Source organism: Aspergillus karnatakaensis (assembly GCF_047715665.1).
Source record: "Aspergillus karnatakaensis strain CBS 102800 unplaced genomic scaffold BJY04scaffold_3, whole genome shotgun sequence".
Classification (NCBI taxonomy): domain Eukaryota; kingdom Fungi; phylum Ascomycota; class Eurotiomycetes; order Eurotiales; family Aspergillaceae; genus Aspergillus; species Aspergillus karnatakaensis.
Genome location: NW_027395715.1, coordinates 488,896 through 504,873, shown reverse-complemented (window position 1 = coordinate 504,873; position 15,978 = coordinate 488,896). Strand labels below are relative to the sequence as shown.

The 15,978-nt window shown below is 50.9% G+C and overlaps 9 protein-coding genes across 9 annotated transcripts; 6 read left to right on the top strand and 3 right to left on the bottom strand.

The window, feature by feature from the left end:
- Window positions 1–685: 685 nt before the first annotated feature.
- On the bottom strand, window positions 686–3,033 carry BJY04DRAFT_213349 (uncharacterized protein; the record flags this gene model as incomplete). The annotated part of the gene is made up of 5 exons (XM_073714855.1): window positions 686–1,073; window positions 1,225–1,844; window positions 1,899–2,002; window positions 2,059–2,285; window positions 2,345–3,033. 5 exons carry the CDS (start codon window positions 3,031–3,033, stop codon window positions 686–688), a joined length of 2,028 nt encoding a protein of 675 aa, XP_073576407.1.
- A 1,318-nt stretch (window positions 3,034–4,351) lies between these two features.
- On the bottom strand, window positions 4,352–5,153 carry BJY04DRAFT_177981 (uncharacterized protein). The gene is made up of 3 exons (XM_073709669.1): window positions 4,875–5,153; window positions 4,766–4,818; window positions 4,352–4,680 (listed from the first exon to the last, which is right to left on the bottom strand). Exons 1-3 carry the CDS (start codon window positions 5,095–5,097, stop codon window positions 4,396–4,398), a joined length of 561 nt encoding a protein of 186 aa, XP_073576406.1. The 5' UTR covers window positions 5,098–5,153; the 3' UTR covers window positions 4,352–4,395.
- Window positions 5,154–6,400: 1,247 nt separating this feature from the next.
- Window positions 6,401–7,904, bottom strand: BJY04DRAFT_228396 (uncharacterized protein; the record flags this gene model as incomplete). Its single annotated transcript, XM_073718832.1, has 3 exons — window positions 7,539–7,904; window positions 6,754–7,496; window positions 6,401–6,684 (listed from the first exon to the last, which is right to left on the bottom strand). The coding sequence occupies exons 1-3, from the start codon at window positions 7,889–7,891 to the stop codon at window positions 6,401–6,403; spliced, it is 1,380 nt and encodes a 459-aa protein (XP_073576405.1). The 5' UTR covers window positions 7,892–7,904.
- A 302-nt stretch (window positions 7,905–8,206) lies between these two features.
- BJY04DRAFT_177979 (uncharacterized protein) lies at window positions 8,207–9,852 on the top strand. The gene is made up of 2 exons (XM_073709668.1): window positions 8,207–9,486; window positions 9,545–9,852. The coding sequence occupies exon 1, from the start codon at window positions 8,269–8,271 to the stop codon at window positions 9,160–9,162; it is 894 nt and encodes a 297-aa protein (XP_073576404.1). The 5' UTR covers window positions 8,207–8,268; the 3' UTR covers window positions 9,163–9,486; window positions 9,545–9,852.
- On the top strand, window positions 9,313–9,852 carry BJY04DRAFT_75649 (uncharacterized protein). The gene is made up of 2 exons (XM_073721008.1): window positions 9,313–9,486; window positions 9,545–9,852. The coding sequence occupies exons 1-2, from the start codon at window positions 9,463–9,465 to the stop codon at window positions 9,809–9,811; spliced, it is 291 nt and encodes a 96-aa protein (XP_073576403.1). The 5' UTR covers window positions 9,313–9,462; the 3' UTR covers window positions 9,812–9,852.
- A 177-nt stretch (window positions 9,853–10,029) lies between these two features.
- Window positions 10,030–10,521, top strand: BJY04DRAFT_177977 (uncharacterized protein). The gene is made up of 2 exons (XM_073709667.1): window positions 10,030–10,267; window positions 10,326–10,521. Exons 1-2 carry the CDS (start codon window positions 10,049–10,051, stop codon window positions 10,344–10,346), a joined length of 240 nt encoding a protein of 79 aa, XP_073576402.1. The 5' UTR covers window positions 10,030–10,048; the 3' UTR covers window positions 10,347–10,521.
- A 1,101-nt stretch (window positions 10,522–11,622) lies between these two features.
- BJY04DRAFT_177976 (Dabb family protein) lies at window positions 11,623–12,426 on the top strand. The gene is made up of 4 exons (XM_073709666.1): window positions 11,623–11,646; window positions 11,697–11,936; window positions 12,026–12,136; window positions 12,190–12,426. The coding sequence occupies exons 2-4, from the start codon at window positions 11,871–11,873 to the stop codon at window positions 12,343–12,345; spliced, it is 333 nt and encodes a 110-aa protein (XP_073576401.1). The 5' UTR covers window positions 11,623–11,646; window positions 11,697–11,870; the 3' UTR covers window positions 12,346–12,426.
- A 106-nt stretch (window positions 12,427–12,532) lies between these two features.
- Window positions 12,533–13,543, top strand: BJY04DRAFT_177975 (uncharacterized protein). The gene is made up of 2 exons (XM_073709665.1): window positions 12,533–12,633; window positions 12,686–13,543. Exons 1-2 carry the CDS (start codon window positions 12,576–12,578, stop codon window positions 13,372–13,374), a joined length of 747 nt encoding a protein of 248 aa, XP_073576400.1. The 5' UTR covers window positions 12,533–12,575; the 3' UTR covers window positions 13,375–13,543.
- A 316-nt stretch (window positions 13,544–13,859) lies between these two features.
- On the top strand, window positions 13,860–15,921 carry BJY04DRAFT_213343 (uncharacterized protein; the record flags this gene model as incomplete). Its single annotated transcript, XM_073714854.1, has 3 exons — window positions 13,860–14,401; window positions 14,487–15,427; window positions 15,464–15,921. The coding sequence occupies 3 exons, from the start codon at window positions 13,860–13,862 to the stop codon at window positions 15,919–15,921; spliced, it is 1,941 nt and encodes a 646-aa protein (XP_073576399.1).
- Window positions 15,922–15,978: the final 57 nt, after the last annotated feature.

The following is a 15,978-nucleotide window of genomic DNA, read 5'->3' as shown; positions in this document are numbered from 1 at the left end:
CCCTACTGCGTGCCTGATGCATTATGCATTATTGTCTATGTCTATCGATTTAAAATGCCAATAACTATCCTGTCTGACATTGAGACTCGGCGCTGGTCCATGGGGGAGCTTATTCGTCTCATTCAAAATCTGCCTATACATCGTCCATGAATTCCCCCTGGCTCAATTGAAGGGATTCATAGACGAGTTCTGCGGAGCATTAATACCGACCTCTCTCCAAACGTCTTGCCGACAATGAAATACACGGGACTCCAGACTGTCTACGTTCTACCGATAGAGCTTATCTAAGCTCGGTGAAACGACGGCTTCGGATGTAAACGTGCAGTGGCCATATCTTGACCCACTGTCATCCACGTCAGGCTCACCCGATGATTCAGCGAGTGATCTATTAGACCTGCGGCTTTCGTCGTCATTACCGTCGCTATCTCCTCTGGCAGGCTCCGACACCTCCCCCCACATGACAGCCTTCAAGGAGGCCTCGGTATCGTACTATGGAGGATGACACGCCGCCGATATAGCGGTGCTGCAGCCCCCCGCCAGCGGCATGTGTGATGGTAGTGGCCGCAAAGCCAATCCGAAAATCACGAGCATACCTGCTGTTGCGACAACGAGTGTCAGGAGCATGCCGAGTTGAGAGAACCCGACTGTAGGGCTTTTATGGAAATGATCTGACAATATGCGATTGTTACCGCTTCGGTCTTGAGTGATTGATAGAAAGAGAGTCTGAGACAGGAGCCAATGGAGGGTAATAGAGATCGTGAGAAGCGGGATGCTGTAGCGCCAAGGAAGACTGAGGTAATAGGTTGAACGCTGAAGACCACGGTGCCAAGATACTCGACGCGGCTAGCATAGAGGACATGATGCTGTTGCAAATATAGTAGAGGATTGATATGAAGAGCTGTGGTGTGTTAACGAGGAGAACCAGCGCGGTTACATGCTGACTGCCCAGGATTTCGTTGTCATAGATGCCGGATTCGCCAAGGCCCAAGTCTGACAGCTCATAACCCTGATAGTCAACTAGGTAATTGACTTGATGAGAGGCATAGGCTGTGGCCCCGAGGCATAGTGAGAACCTAACACGTTAGCGGACAGCTCCATGGTTATGACATTGACTTTGAAGCTCACGATGCAATAATAACTGTCCAGCGGCGCCAACTCACCGCGTGATACCATCTCTTCTTCCAAGGAAGAATCTGTGAGTATATACCTACTGGTCTCACATACTCTCTATTCAACACACTCAGTGGGATACTCGCACTGACTAGATTACTTACGCCCCTTCGCATGGAAGTGCTGACCAATTGCGAGCGCGACAGGAGACATTGTCCCTTCGTGATAGCATCAGGATGGTCAAGAAAAGAAGCAACGGCGTCGCCGACCGTCAGAAAGACTTCGTTATGCCGGGCTTTGGCAGCAATGTACATGCAGACCAGCTTGACCATGTTGCATGTAATCACCGCGAAGCAGACGGGCAAGTTCAAGTAAAGATCACAATGTGCCTCGACCTGTTTCACTAAACAGTGAGATGCAAGTATCTGCAGTCCAAGTTCACCCTCATATGCGTCACTCCAGGGATCATACTTGGGTCCAATGGGAAAGGGCTCTAATCGGAACTCAAGTTGCCTCGTCCACGTTTCGTTCTCCCATATCAAAGTATTCTCAAGGAAGGACCGTAGTTGCTCTGCATCAGGGTTGTAAATAAAGATATAGTTGTACAGCATCTCAACATCCATAGAAAACGAGTCTGGTGGGGCTCCGTAGGCGGAAGCCTTGGAGTACCTCCTATAAAAGGTGGTATATGGCTGCCAGCCGTCGTCGAAACAGAGTAGGGCGGAGGGCGAGCACTAGGGTCGTAAATATACCAGTTTTGAAAATTCCAAGACTTGGGAGAAACATACGGCGGCTCGTTCTGTTTCACTGTGGCCCCTCTTAAACCCGAATATTGATAGTCCAACATCCTTCTCACATCGTCGGATATTGAACCATTGAACCAGCTGAGCGTCTGATACGTATAGTCTCGGTCTGTAGCATATACTAGCAAGCCCATTCCTTTATTACCTCTGAGCTTGCTGGATTTGTCGTAGCAGTCACTCAAGTTACTTTTGGGGAGGGCGCCGGTGAAAAAGTCGTTCCTGATGTCCTCTGCGTAAAAGCCTGTGATCTCCCAAAAGATATTTGCATCATGCTTATCAAGAAAAGCTTCGTTTGGTGCGAGATCAGCGGGGAGCATGGTCGTCTCATATTTGGCAAAGGTAGTAGTGGATGAGAAGACAGCGGAGTTGAATCTAGCAAGGATTGTCCCATTATTAGCCTGACAAACACAATCTGAGGGAGTAAACCCTACAGCATATGAACGGGCAGCGAGCTAACAAGCAAGGCCACCCAAAGTACCTTCCTTCTAGCATTCATTGCTAAGAAATTCCTGATACTCAAAGTACCAATATCCAGCCAACAATTCTTCCCGTGGACCCGATCGATAGCAGCTCTCGAGGGAGCGCACAGACACTGCATGACATAATTACTGGCAGCAAGCATGGCGGTACTCAAGACATTAATCATAAGGTGCAGCCCGATCTTCCACCCACTGGTAAGAGAGCACCTTCCTTCATAGATCACAGCGCGCTCAATGTTTCCCCGCCTGGAGGAATTAGTGTACGCCATCAGCACCGCGACAAGGGTGAGAATGATGTTGATGACAAGAACGATTCCTGCCCCCCAAGTACAGAGTATGACTCCCTTGATCCATTCCTCGCCGCGCTCGTAGCTTCTCTTAGCAAACGGTAGTGGGAGCTTGTCGAAATTGATCTTCGCTTGTAAGCGGTCGACAAACGGTTTCGCTTTCATCTTGTAGGTGTCGCGTATCTCGAAGTACTTCCAGCGCTGGAAGAGCCTGGTCTCAAACTGTCTTTTGGGCCGCGGTGATGTAGTCATGTCTCTAGGTGGGTCAATCTGGGTATCGTCATGATCTGGTGCGTGCGAATCGAGCAACGTGTCCATGGAAGCACTGCTTTCGTGTGGTCGTTGGCGATGCATCTTGACCTCGGATACGCAGCGATGTGAAAATTCCGCCTAATCAGACCCGTGGGGTCATCTAGTGAGTCACTCAGGTAGCCTTGAAGGTGCGACTGATTGGGAGAAATCAAGCCAAAGCAGCTGTCTGGGGAAGTGTGGGGATGCAGAATGTATACCGTGGGAAATGTAAGACAGACAAACGCTGTCCGCCTGTGAGGGCCACCCCTCATATATTACAGGAGACGATTGAGTCCAGCCTCGCGTTAGCAAAGGCTGAGCCTTGTGGTGCGCTGCAGACGCATGTCAGAGCTGGAGATCTTTTACGCACCGAGAGGAGCAGTAACAGAACACGCATGCTTTTTGAGCAAGGTACGCGATACTACCTCTACAGTCTACTACCTGCTAGGTTCGATATTCAGACTTGTACATTCTCAGTCTGGCTCTGCAATGCCGCGCTTGGTACCCTTCTCCTTCAACAAAAGAAAGAAATGAGAGGTCCATTCTGAAACTTCACTGATTCTCCTCTCATCTGGGAAGCACAAGCACAAGCAAAAAATGATAAGTACAAAAAAGATCCTCGACACCTAGTCACTGCTTGCACAGGCCCGCTGGGGCCCATACGCCCTATTTTGAGAGCCTTGGTGCATAGTTAATACTAGGGATCAGATGGATGTGATCCCCGATCATCCCATTGGACCTCAATCTCAGTCTTGAAACCAGCGTCACCCTGGATCGTTCTGCAGCCAAGCTACCTGTCAGCTCACGCTCTCCAAGCAGATCAGCGACCAGCTCGAACTGAAGTCAGTGAAGATTACCTTCCTTTCAAAGATGATAGAGAGGTTTGTGTGGGAAGGTCGAGGTCACTTTTCTCGTCAGCCAGATTCTGGTTACATTTGCCAGGAAGTGATAGGAGGGCAAGGTGACACAGTACACCTGCATCGGCCCCATACATAGATACGAGCAAGAGCAACTGATCGAGGCTAGTCCGAGAAACTCGGCAAGTGGCGTCTACGTAAGTAGAAGACTTAGAGGTCGTTGCGTGCAGGAAGAGCATTTTATAACATAAATATTTTGATCACGCCGCTTTGCGACAGGCTTGCGTGCTACGATGACAGAAAGCTTATATCTAGTAGATCAGCCACAATCGTAACCACATCTATCTATAAATGGTCGGTGGCTTGGCACCGACACCCTCCGCATTACTTGGTTGATAGCTTACAGAGCTCCGGAGGCTTTTGCTTGAGAGCTTGTCAATATATTATAGGTAGAGGCTACAACAATATAATAGTCACTCTTTAGTACAAGCTAGTAAAGTAAATATAAATCAAGCAAAAGGTGCAACATTCTGACCCGAATCCATCATATCCTATTTCAGAAGAGCCTCTAAACAAGCAACCCTCCAAGCACACCCAACCCACCGAAAAGCGCCGCAGCACCGCCAACAATCTTATTCGCAGCACCAGTGTGCATCGGCGGGTCAGTCGGGTCGGTAGGAGTATGAGTAGGCGACGGCGTGGTGGTAGGCGTCTCGCTCGAAGTCGGGATCACAGGCACCGAGGTGCTGCTGGAGCTAGAGCTCGAGGACTCGGTGGTGCTCGTTGGCTCAGCGGTGGTGGTAGGGTCGAGGGTGATGCCGAATTGCTCGGCGCAGGTTTCGGGGTCGAGACCCTATACATAAGGTTGGAGTATTAGCATTGAAATCTACAGCTAACATATGTTGCGGCGGATCTATATAAGGAAGAGGCAGACTTACATCAGGGCAGCAGTACGGATCTTGCAGACAGAAGCTGCCACCGGGACACGCCCCTGAAACAAGAGCATTAGCGTAATCACTCAACTGGAAAGACCCGGTTAATACGTACAAGTTCCACCAGGACAACAGCTTTCACCCAGTGCAGTGTCATAGCAGATACCGCTAGTTCCGCAAATTGGCAAGCTGGGATCGCATCCTTCTTCGGTGCCGGGGATGAAAGCCTCGCCGCCCTGGCGCTTGAGAAGTGCGTTGGGCGAGACGGCCAGCTTTTGGTGGGCGGCAAGGCCCTGGCCGGCCATTAAGAGGCCGAGAGAAATAACGGAGAGATACATGATAGAACGGGAGTAAAACGAGTGAAATTTAAAGCAAGAATTGCGAAAGATTGAATGGTGATGGCGATCGAATCGCCCAGGAGGACAGAAATGTGGGCTTTTATAGCTGACACACCGTCATCTGGGTCTCTGCAGAGCCGCCGCAAAGGTAGGGGCAAACAAGTGAGCCTCGAAAACGAGCCTTCGCATTGGTGAGCGAATACGAGGACCCCTGCGCCTCCAGCCGCAGAATAGCGGAGGTCATTTCCGGATACGAGGTCTTCACGAATGAAAGGCGGGGATTAGCTTGGCTGGACAGGTACCAGATATGCTTGGCTCCAATAACCAAGCAGAGAAAGACCACACGGTGCTTGATGTTGGGGGTTGAAGGCTCGAGCCAAGGTTGCCTGCAGCATACCAAGAGGGCAGCCTCTCGTCAGCCCCGGGCTCGAGTCTCTTGTCGTGCGGGTGGTCGAGGATTGCCGCGGAGAAGAATAAATTTGCTAAGATCATGGCTTGCAATTGCACGCCCAGTGAATTCATCGGCTAACAGCGAGTTTTTGCTGTTGGTTTGATGTTCGAACAGTGTCCGGTTGATGCTCTTGGTAAAGGGGAGATGAAACCATGACCGAGACCCACGAATGGGCTGTGCTTTTACCAGGCCTTGTGCCCGGCACGCGTGCCTCTGGTCGTAACACGCTTTGAGAACATCACGATGCACCTACAACGATCATCGCGGAGAGTGGCAGAGTGGTGATCTCAGCAAGTAGCGATGCAATACAGCTAGCTACATCAGCACGGCCAGGTATCCTACCAAGAAAGAAGTGGTGTAAGGATCCGGCCCTGAGAGAAGGTGGACTAGTGATAGAATGCTGCATAAATAATGGAATATTTACGAAAGGGCAGGCCGTTTTAGAAGTCTTTAGCGCTCTAGGCAGCAAGCCGGACCAAGGACTGTCCAACAAGAGGTTCAATTCTAGAAACATATAGTTACTACTGTTGAGAAAAGTAATTAACTTGGTCCTCCCTCTCAGCAACCTTGTTTAGCTGGTTAAGTCGTGTCGATCAAGGCTCTTGCAAGAGTTCAGCAAGGTGAGAATTATCAACGAGCAGTTTTGTCAAGATTATAGTCGGTCAAACGGCACTGTAAGGACATACCTCGAGTTTCCCAGAAGCAATCTGGTTATAATCAATTCAAGTACATTATGGTCACTGCTACGGTAAGCAGACCTACCTGGAAACACGTCTTCTTGTGCTAGCCCTGTCGATCCGATTGCAACTGGCCACTATAGGGACATGCCAACTTACCATATACAAAGCGACTCTACTCACCCCACAGCTCCCTTGGAGTAAACCCCCAGATATTCTGCGTCTCCTGCCAAACCTTTTCACCATTTTCTGATTGCCTCACCAACTCGACCGTCTCCTCACTCATGTTCAGTCTACCAGCCAAATAGTGCAGGCAGGTATTGCCATCAAGATCTTGAGCACAGACATCCGTCACTCCACCATCTAACAGTGTCCGTATGGTGGCCAGTTGCACCTGCTGTTGGTATATAGTCATGGGCTCTGGGTTCTTACCAGCCATTTCCTCCGCGGTCACGAATTCTGCGTGGATAGGACTAGGCATTCGTCAAGGTATATAGTTATAATCCAAAGTCCGGGCGCAGTGCAAACTTTGCACAACGGGGGGACTGCGAGAAATGATTTGACTCACCGTCAGTGGCAGTGATGCAATATGCAATAGCGTATGTCCGAGTGCGGTTACCCCTGCCGCGCGCAATCCACCAGGAACAAACCTTGAAAGCCAGGTAAGGAGATCGGGGTCATGATGTGCGGTAGCGAAGTGTAGCAGATGAACTTCAAAGATAGGAGTTCGTAGGTTTATGTCCACGGCTGGGTGAGAAAGTAGTTTGACAATGCAACTCTGTACTCCGGACTCCTTGAGATTACATCGAGCGATGGCGTACGAGAGTGGTGGTAGAGCGACGGTCGGCGCAGCGTGAGGCCGGTAGTTAGGCGAGTACTCACAAGTATATAGAAGATGACAAAGCATGGATCGATGGCCAGCCGCAACTGCCTCGTGCACAGGAGAGGGTGTAGATAGAACAGACACCGGAACGTTCTTATCAGAAATGCTAAACACAGAGCAGCTGTTTAGCGCTGCGCTTTGTAGCCAAGCAGACTCATCCGCACCCGCAGCGCGTAGGAGATCCAGAATTTCTGGGTTGCCTTCCTTCGCAGCGATCTCCAAAGCCGTCAGAGGCGGTGCCAGTGGCCGGCGCTGCGAAGGAAGATTGCACTCTGTCCAGAAAGTAGGAAACCAGCAACGGCGCTCCCTCAGCTCTGCCTCGGTCAGCGGGCAAACCTGATCTGTGATGCCGGCCTCTTTGCGTACTTCGACCATCGCACGCGCACGGCTGTAATAAACGAGACCGGTTCTTACATCAATCCTATGAGACCGGCCGCGGATGAATCGGATGGAGTAGTCCACCAGATGAGCAGGCTCTAGGCCGTTTGGATCAGCACCTGCGGCCAAAAGAACACCTACATTCTCTGCAAAACCACCTTCCGTAGCGGACCTGATAGGATAGCGATATATATGGGCCGCATTGCGAGGACTGATAGAACCATGTAGATCTCGAACTGAGTATCCGTTGAGTGACAGGTCGGTTATTAGCCACTGTTCATAGCTCGGGGTGTCATCATTCTTGCCGTCGGCTGCCAGAATCGCCTCCAGAAGGTCAGGATCGGGGTTTGCAGCAGCTCGAAGTAGCGGTGGGTCAATTTCTTCGGCAGGGAGTGGGTAGCGCATGGTTGTCGTTGAATTGAAGCAGGTGGAAAAAAACAAAACAAAAGAGAAGCTGAGAAGATCCTTAATTCTTTCCAAATCAGCCGCACCTTTCCTGCTCAGGCCTAGTCCGTCCACCCCGCCAGCTTCTCTCCGATCTTGATTGAAATCGAATCAACTTAATCAACTTAAACCAACGCGTTGTCTCCTGCACCATCCCTAATCGGAGCTAGCCAATACGACGCCCGGTGCGATTTCACTCATCACCACGTGATATAAAATTCGACAGCGTAGTCGGGTCTGTTCCAGTGTTCCCCCTTTTTCACAACTTATAAATAATAATCTTACTCGCTGCAGCTTTGAACACTTTCGTTTATCTAATTTACTCTACTGTCGCTACCATGAAGACTACTCCTTTGTCTATCGCTCTATTAGCTTCGCGGGCTGTAGCAATCGAAACCTCTGCTACATCCACCTCAACTGCCGCCTCTGCAACATGCACAGCTGACCTTATTACTACTCTCTGCGACTACCCAGCCCCTGACATCTATGCAGTCGCCTCGGAAAACCTAGAAGGATGCTGGGAGTACTGCAACGACAACCCTCCCTGTGACTTTACCATCTGGCTCCCTGGCAACCCGTACCTCGGCACCGGCACCTGCTGGCTGTACCCCGGCGAGTCCTACGATGAGAGCAGGGGCAGCGCCATGGGCTGCGACAGCCCCTATCTCGAAGTCTACGACAAACCCGCTTGCTCTGGTGGCACCGCGACCACCGCGTCCGGCGCCTGCGCCGCTACCGCCTCTCCCTCTGCCATCGCCTCCGTCTGCGGCTACCCGGCACCCGAGGACTGCGACTACACCTGCGCTGCTAGCTCGGGTGCGGTCAACTGTCTGAGCCTCTGCGCGGAGGCCGACTCGTGCAGCTATGCCGTCTTCAACCCGAGAAATGAGGCCCTCTCGCAGTATGCCGCGGGGACCTGCTGGATGTACTCCAACGGCACGTTCGACGCCGACGCGACGACCGAATGCAGCGGCGACCCCGAGCAGTACGTGTATGAGAACGTCTGCCCCAAGCCTTCTTCTACGGCATCTTCCTCTTCTTCTCTTTCTTCTACATCGGCATCTCCCACGGAAAGCGCCGGAGCCTCTGAAACGTCGAGCACTGGTTCGCGCGCAACGTCTCTCGCTGCTGAGGAGTCGACTACTGTTACCGATGAAAATTCTGCTGCTGGTTTTGCTGTCACTAAGCCACTGGCCATTGCTGTCGCCATGTTGTGGCTGGCTCTCCAATGATGTTCTAATATTCTAACGGCCTTGTATGCATTGATAACTCGTTCATCTGAATAAACTATCCGAAGCAGCACATAACGCATTAATGGACTGCCCATATCGTCGCTTTTCCTCGTTTCTTCCCGTCAAATTGGTGGGATATACTCGAAAAGGTGACTAGGGTGCAGAAACGTCCGGGCCGTTTCATTGTCTTTCAAGGAGGCTTTGGCCATAGTCCAGTGTTGTGAGCACCAGGTAGCCCAAGCCATGCTTTAAAGATGAGTCCAATGTCTTTGCATCCAAATTAACATAACTCAACCACCAATGCAGGAGGCTGTTATGGAAATGGTACGTACTCAAGCTAAGACCAAGACGCCGAAATTCGACACCGTAACCTTCTACATAGGTATTCCCGCGGTTGATCTTGGAAAACTTATTCTCCGTTCTGGAGTCTCACCGTGAGCCAGCAGGCGCGTCAATCATAACCAACCATGACAAGTCGTCAACAAATTCTCGATGCAACTCAGCCCTGGATCGCCCAACTTCTACACGCTTCTACGCCGGGAAGGACTTCTTGTTCATCCCCTTCTATGGACCTTTCGGTATCTGGATACCGTGGGATGTCACTTTCAAGACCCTACTACCTCTGGCGACCATGTACATTGCGCTATAGAGCCTAGCACCAAGGATGAATCATACACGCACATTGAGCGGCTTGCCAAAAGCTGCGCGTCTCTTGTAAAACAGTATAATCAGATCAGAATCTTAGACTGCGAGGGAAGCCCATTCATGAAAAATGGGTAAGCATCCCTTGTGAAATATGCGCCTGTAATTTGACTTAACAACTCTGATGAGTAGCAAAAAGACCGCTTTTTATTTAGCCAGCCGGCTTGTTCATCAGCCAAGTTGCATGACGTTTGGTCGCCGTCCACAAGCTGTGCGGCCGCCGGGGCACCGTGCTCCAGGCCCCTTGGTAGGTTACTTGAACTACGCGGATATCAATAAAGGCCGGCGTCCGGGTATGATCCCGACAGAGTGGACCCGTGATCCGTATCTTGTCTGCGTTCTGCTGTCTATCGGACAGCATCAACACCGGCTGCGGAAATCTCCTCAAGAAACAGATCATACTGTACGTCTGCTTTTGACCCATGCCTATCTGTGTAAAATACATTCTAACTTATGTATAGAAAAGTCGCGTCTACTGGTGACAAATGCTTCCGATAGAGAATTCATTTACCTGTATGAAGCGCAGATTTCTTCAGAGTTTCTCACAGTGCTTGACAGACCAACCATTGCCAAGTCTGTGTGTTGGCCGACAATTCGGCGGAGGAAAATACCGTTCAAGCCCTTCAATACCTTCAAGCACCGCCTTGAGGGTGCATTGCTAGGGCCGACAGATCCACAGAGTGATGACTCGTTGCAGGTGGATGATTCTGAAGATGCGGTCATTACAAAGGGCCTGAAACGACAACGGGAGGTAGAAAGTGACCATAGGCCAATATCGAGGCCAAGGCTCAGCTGACAATTCTTGGACAATACGTGCCTTGACGGCGAAACCATATGTGCATGACCGCCTCGTGAAGGACGGCGACGGCGCAAATCAGCACTTGGCTCGGCGCCCAACCAACTCCGGTTTACATTCAAGACCGCGAATGTCCTACAGCCCGGACATTGAAACAAAAACGAGTCTTGTTTAAGTTCTATACAACTACCGGCGCAGAGTTTCTAGCCTTCTCAGTGTCTCGAACCCATTGACCAGCGACAGAACATGGGACTTGGGGCTCGGGCCTCATAAGCTTCTAAGCGCTGGCGAAAGCGATGATACAGGGTAGGTAGGTAATGCTGCAGCGGCGACAGGTTCCTACTTTCCGGGGCTCGGCAAACCGAATCCTGATGCTAGAGCATCAGGTCAACGATAGATTGGAGCCTTTCTTTCTTCTGTCTGTTTCTTTTCCCGCGCAGGATATCCAACATACCAAGGGAGCTCAACGGCTCTGGCGGCGCACCTCATAGATTGGCGGCGTATTGGAGCAGCCTCCAACCTTTCGCTTGATTATCTGTCCTCGTTAATGAATGCCTTGAGCACCAGTTATGAAGATGAGATGCTCACAAGTTTTTGTTCCTTCCAATATACACTGTCACTGATTGACAAGGGCAAGTAAACGCGTCCTCGGGGAGCCGACTTGAAACCGTGTTTTTCCTTCAACTGTTTCAGGGAAATCGGTTCTCGTAGCTCGTAGACAGAGTCGATCTTGTATGCAAAATAATACCCCTCCCAGTCTTTGGCATGGCTGTTAAATTCCGCATTTCCTAGCCCGTCCTAATCTATAGGCGTGTCGTCTGGATTCCGTGTTATCGCAGGACGAGTCTCGCAGACGTGGGTGATGCTCGAGTGTGGAGCAGTCCGGTAGAACCATATCCGCTTGACGCTTGGGTCGATGCGGTATTTCCTGAACTCGTAATTCTTGTCTCCGTTGATGATCTGGGCCATGTATGGGTCCTGCATTGGTAGTATAACATCGCAATGACTGTTATCTGAAATAACTGATGTTTTGCAGAGCGACATCGCAAGGAATGTATTTTGCGAGCAGCAGAGGAGTGAGAAAAACAAACATTTTTGTTTGATTTCTAATCCACCTGCAAGTCAAGTTACACAACCTCAGATATAAACACCCCGCTTCTTTCATCAACCTCACCCACTTGCTCTAGCCATCAACTCAACCATCAGCCAAATGGCCATCACCCACATCGTGCTCTTCCAACTCAAGTCCGGCCTCAGCGCCGAAACCATCAGCGATGTATGGAGTAAACCCCACCCAATGACGAACTACCGCGGAGTTGCGAGTACGGAGTGATGAGGAAAATACTAATCCAGAAAAAAAAACAGGTCTGCACCCGTATGCTAGAACTGAAGGATATTTGCATCCATCCAACCACTCAACAACCGTATATTCTTGCCTCGTCCGGTGGCGTGGATAATTCGCCCGAGGGGTTGCAGGTGCGTCACTCGAAAAGTCTCTGGTACGAACTTAACTGATAATTCCGGTGTAGAATGGCATTACCCATGCTTTTGTGGTGGAGTTTGCATCCGCTGAGGATAGGGACTACTATGTCGAAAAGGACCCCGCTCATCATGCTTTTATAGCGACATTGGGTGGTGTCATTGAGAAGGTGCAGGTTATTGATTTCAGTAATGGTGTTTTTTAAGCGCTAATAGTCACCGACCATGTCTCCTGATAGTCAGAGTACTATTGAATGGAATATTGCATTGCCTCGTATAAGGTTGGGTAACACTCAACACCAACAAACGGAGATGTACTCCGTACAGAAAAGGCTGTTTGTAGTACATCAGCTACCCCGCACTGGCTGGCCTCTTTCTCCGTAACGGAGCTGACATCCATCGGCATCATTCACCAAACACTACCTAACCCATCAAAATGCCTGCTCCACCTGAGCCAGAGATCATCGACGGCATCAAGACCTTTATCCCCCTTGGTACAGCCTCATCCTCCCGCAGATCCAGTGTTATCACTAACACCTACCCCAGAAAACAACCCCGACATCCTGAGACTCCTCAGCGACAATCTCCAACTCTCAAAAGACCTGCAATTCCATGACATCCTCTCCACTTCCCCCGACTTCCTCCAATCATGCAACTTGCCCCCCTGCCACGCCCTAATCCTCCTCGCAGAGGAAAGAATATACCACGCCGCCCGCTCCGCACTCTCCCAAACCATCCCCGAGTACACAGGCTCCGGCTCCAATGAACCCGTCATCTGGATGAAGCAAACAATCGGCCACGCCTGCGGTCTCATGGCTCTCCTGCACGTCGTCTTCAACCTAGACGGCGGTCAGCATATTCCCAGCGGCACGGCACTAGCCGAACTCCGGCAGCAAGCGATCCCTCTCGGACCTGCAGAGCGAGCACAGTTACTCTACGACTCGGCGTTCCTGGAGGAAGCGCACATGGATGCCGCGTCTCGTGGGTCGTCGCGTGTCCCTTCGCCGCGAGACCATAATGGGCATCATTTCTTGGCTTTTGTGAGATTGGGAGATGGGCAGGTATGGGAGTTGAATGGGGGGTTGAACGGGCCGCTTTTCCGCGGGGTGCTTGAGGAAAAGGAGGATCTTTTGAGTGAGAAGGGGGTGGAGATTACTGTCAAGGAGTTTTTGAGGGCTGCGGAGGAGACGGGGTGTGGGGAGATGAGTATTGTTGCGGTTACTGGTGAATGTTAGCTTCGAGACACAGCACTGCGAGAGGCGAGCAGTTCGTATTACGCCTGATCTCGCAAGACCTCCTTTTAAAACGGGATTTCTCTGTCAGAACCCTCCGGTCTTAGCAACTACTACGTTTGCCGTCCTATGCCAGTTAAGTACCAGTTTAATACACCTAAAATGAACGCACGCACAACACACTTATATCACATTCCCCGGAGGGAAGCATCTAAGCTGGTTTTCTCTTGTTTTTTCAGGATGTTGGCTCTCATAGTAAGAGCAGGAAGCCATGCTACTCCCCACGTGATTGTTACCCGTAGCGCTTCGTCTCCTTTGTTCGTGTTGGAAGGTCGTGACATCCTTTCTCTCCATCTTTTACTGACCCCAGCAGTCATCAGCATCATTGGCCCATCACCGTCTCATCATTTGATGCCTACTGGACTCTAATTCTTTCTAGACAGCCGTCTCATCCAATCCTGTCTACCAGCAACAATTCCTTATTCGCGATGCGGAACCCTGCGAACCTTCCACCAGAACTCTTCACTTTAGTGCTTGATGACGTCTTGACAGAGTCTACTGTCACTCAAGCTTGCCATCTTTCGTTGGTAGACCGTAGATGGCAACGGTTCTTGCTCCCCCGGATCTATACCAAATGGACCTACGATGGAGCCCAGCAATCTTTCCACTCCGTTTGTCTGTGGTGCGAAGTCTATGTCGAAGCCAACTTAGATCTAAATGGTGCTCACGAGGACAGGGCTCGGCTTTGTCTAGATGATGTGTGGCCCCTTATCTTCCTCCCAGGACTCGAATTTTTTGGACTGTATGAGGTGGACTTCCAGGGGATGTTAGGAACACTGGAGGATCAGGGCCATGCTACTATCCAAGATCTCACTGTAACTTGCGCATCGCATTCGAATGCAAAGCTCGAGGATTTTCAGGCGTTCATGGCTGCCATGCGCCGGTTACGGCGGATCTCATTCACTTCGATGATAAGTATCGTGGTTTTGTCGACGAGGATTCCCCTCTTGTTATTCCCAACTCTGGTCTGGTATCTGGCCAATCCTGGAAAGACACCAGCAGTCGCTACATGTCCTCGATATATACCGACGGGGAAATCGCAAACACTATGATAGGCAGATCGGGCATACCGATGAGCTTACCAGGTTTAGGCAGCTTCAGCATCTATCTCTTCAGGTCGACACATTACTAGGAGGCGACACAGAGTCTCCTCCCCCACCTACCCTGCTCCGGGATTCCCTTCCATCTAGTCTACGAACACTCACGTTCTACCAGGGCGAAGGATTCAAGATAATCTATGACCTCGAGGCTCAAATCGCAAACGCAGTGTCCAGCAAGAAGTTCCCTGTCCTCGAAATTATCACTCTCGACGACATGCACCACTCCGATTTTGCCAGCGCTGTGTCTCAATCCCAGTCTTTCCAGAACATCCTTCGAATCGCAGGGACAAAAATCTCCTTTCTGAACAGTCATCCCTATGAGGACCTCCTGGATAGCAATTACAAGCTGGTGGCTGGTGGCAGAAACCCGACTCTCTCGCTCGAGTCCTATCAATTGCGACTCTTTGGCCAGGAGCGATACGAAATTGCCATGGACGAATTGAACCCATATGAGGACACCGATCCGGAGCCTAGCGACGCAGAGGACATGCACTTCGGAGACGGGGAGAGATACTGCCTCCCGTTCACCGACCACCGGGGGAGCACCGCATACAAGGTTTACGACGCTTACGCCGAGTGTGCCCTCCCCAAACTCTATTCCTTTGCCGTATACCTCACACACAGAGGTATTGATCCTCATCACCCGGACATTCACGGCAGTCTCAAAACCTTCTTTGAGGCAGCCATGTCAACAGAACCCAACACCCTCGTCATACCAGACATCTGGAGACTAGACTTCTACTTCGTCCCTGGCGCCACGGACACCGAGTGCATAGAGCATTTCCACGGCGAGTTAGCAGTCCGCGGCACCTTCAATGCAACGATTCGACGGTACCGCGAGTATCGTCGCGCAGACCCGCCACGCGAGCCACCGGGCCCTCCAGGAACACTGCCAGGTATGGTGGACTGGTATCATGATATCTAACCTTCAGGTGACCGTCGGATTCTAGTTATCTGCGAGGACATACCCGAAGTGGTCGCAGCTGGGGACGGATCGGACCCAGGGTGGGTCGTGTGGCAGATGCGGTTCGGTGAGAAGCCTACCAGGCAACCGTGGGACTTGGAAGAGTATGAGAGAGATCACTTTGGGCTACGTGAGTATGACAATGGCCCTCCTGAAGGGTGGGTTGATGGGGATGCTGGTGAGGCTGAGGGTGAGGATGCCGGCAATGGCAATGGCAATGACAATAGTGAACAACAACCCACCTCAAAATCATGCATTCGGTGCACATCATGCATTCGGTGCACAATGACACGAGAAAATCCCTTGTGGTACGGTGACAACGTTATAACTTTCGGTGCTGTCATGTCCGTCAATCGGCCCGTGGTGCCCGACAAAGTCGGAGAGATCTGGGACAATGCGAAACTTTGGGGGTGGAAGAATTGGTAGCACAATTGCATGGTGTATCAAAGTGCCATGTCGTTAAGTACGACATGCACCTGGCGT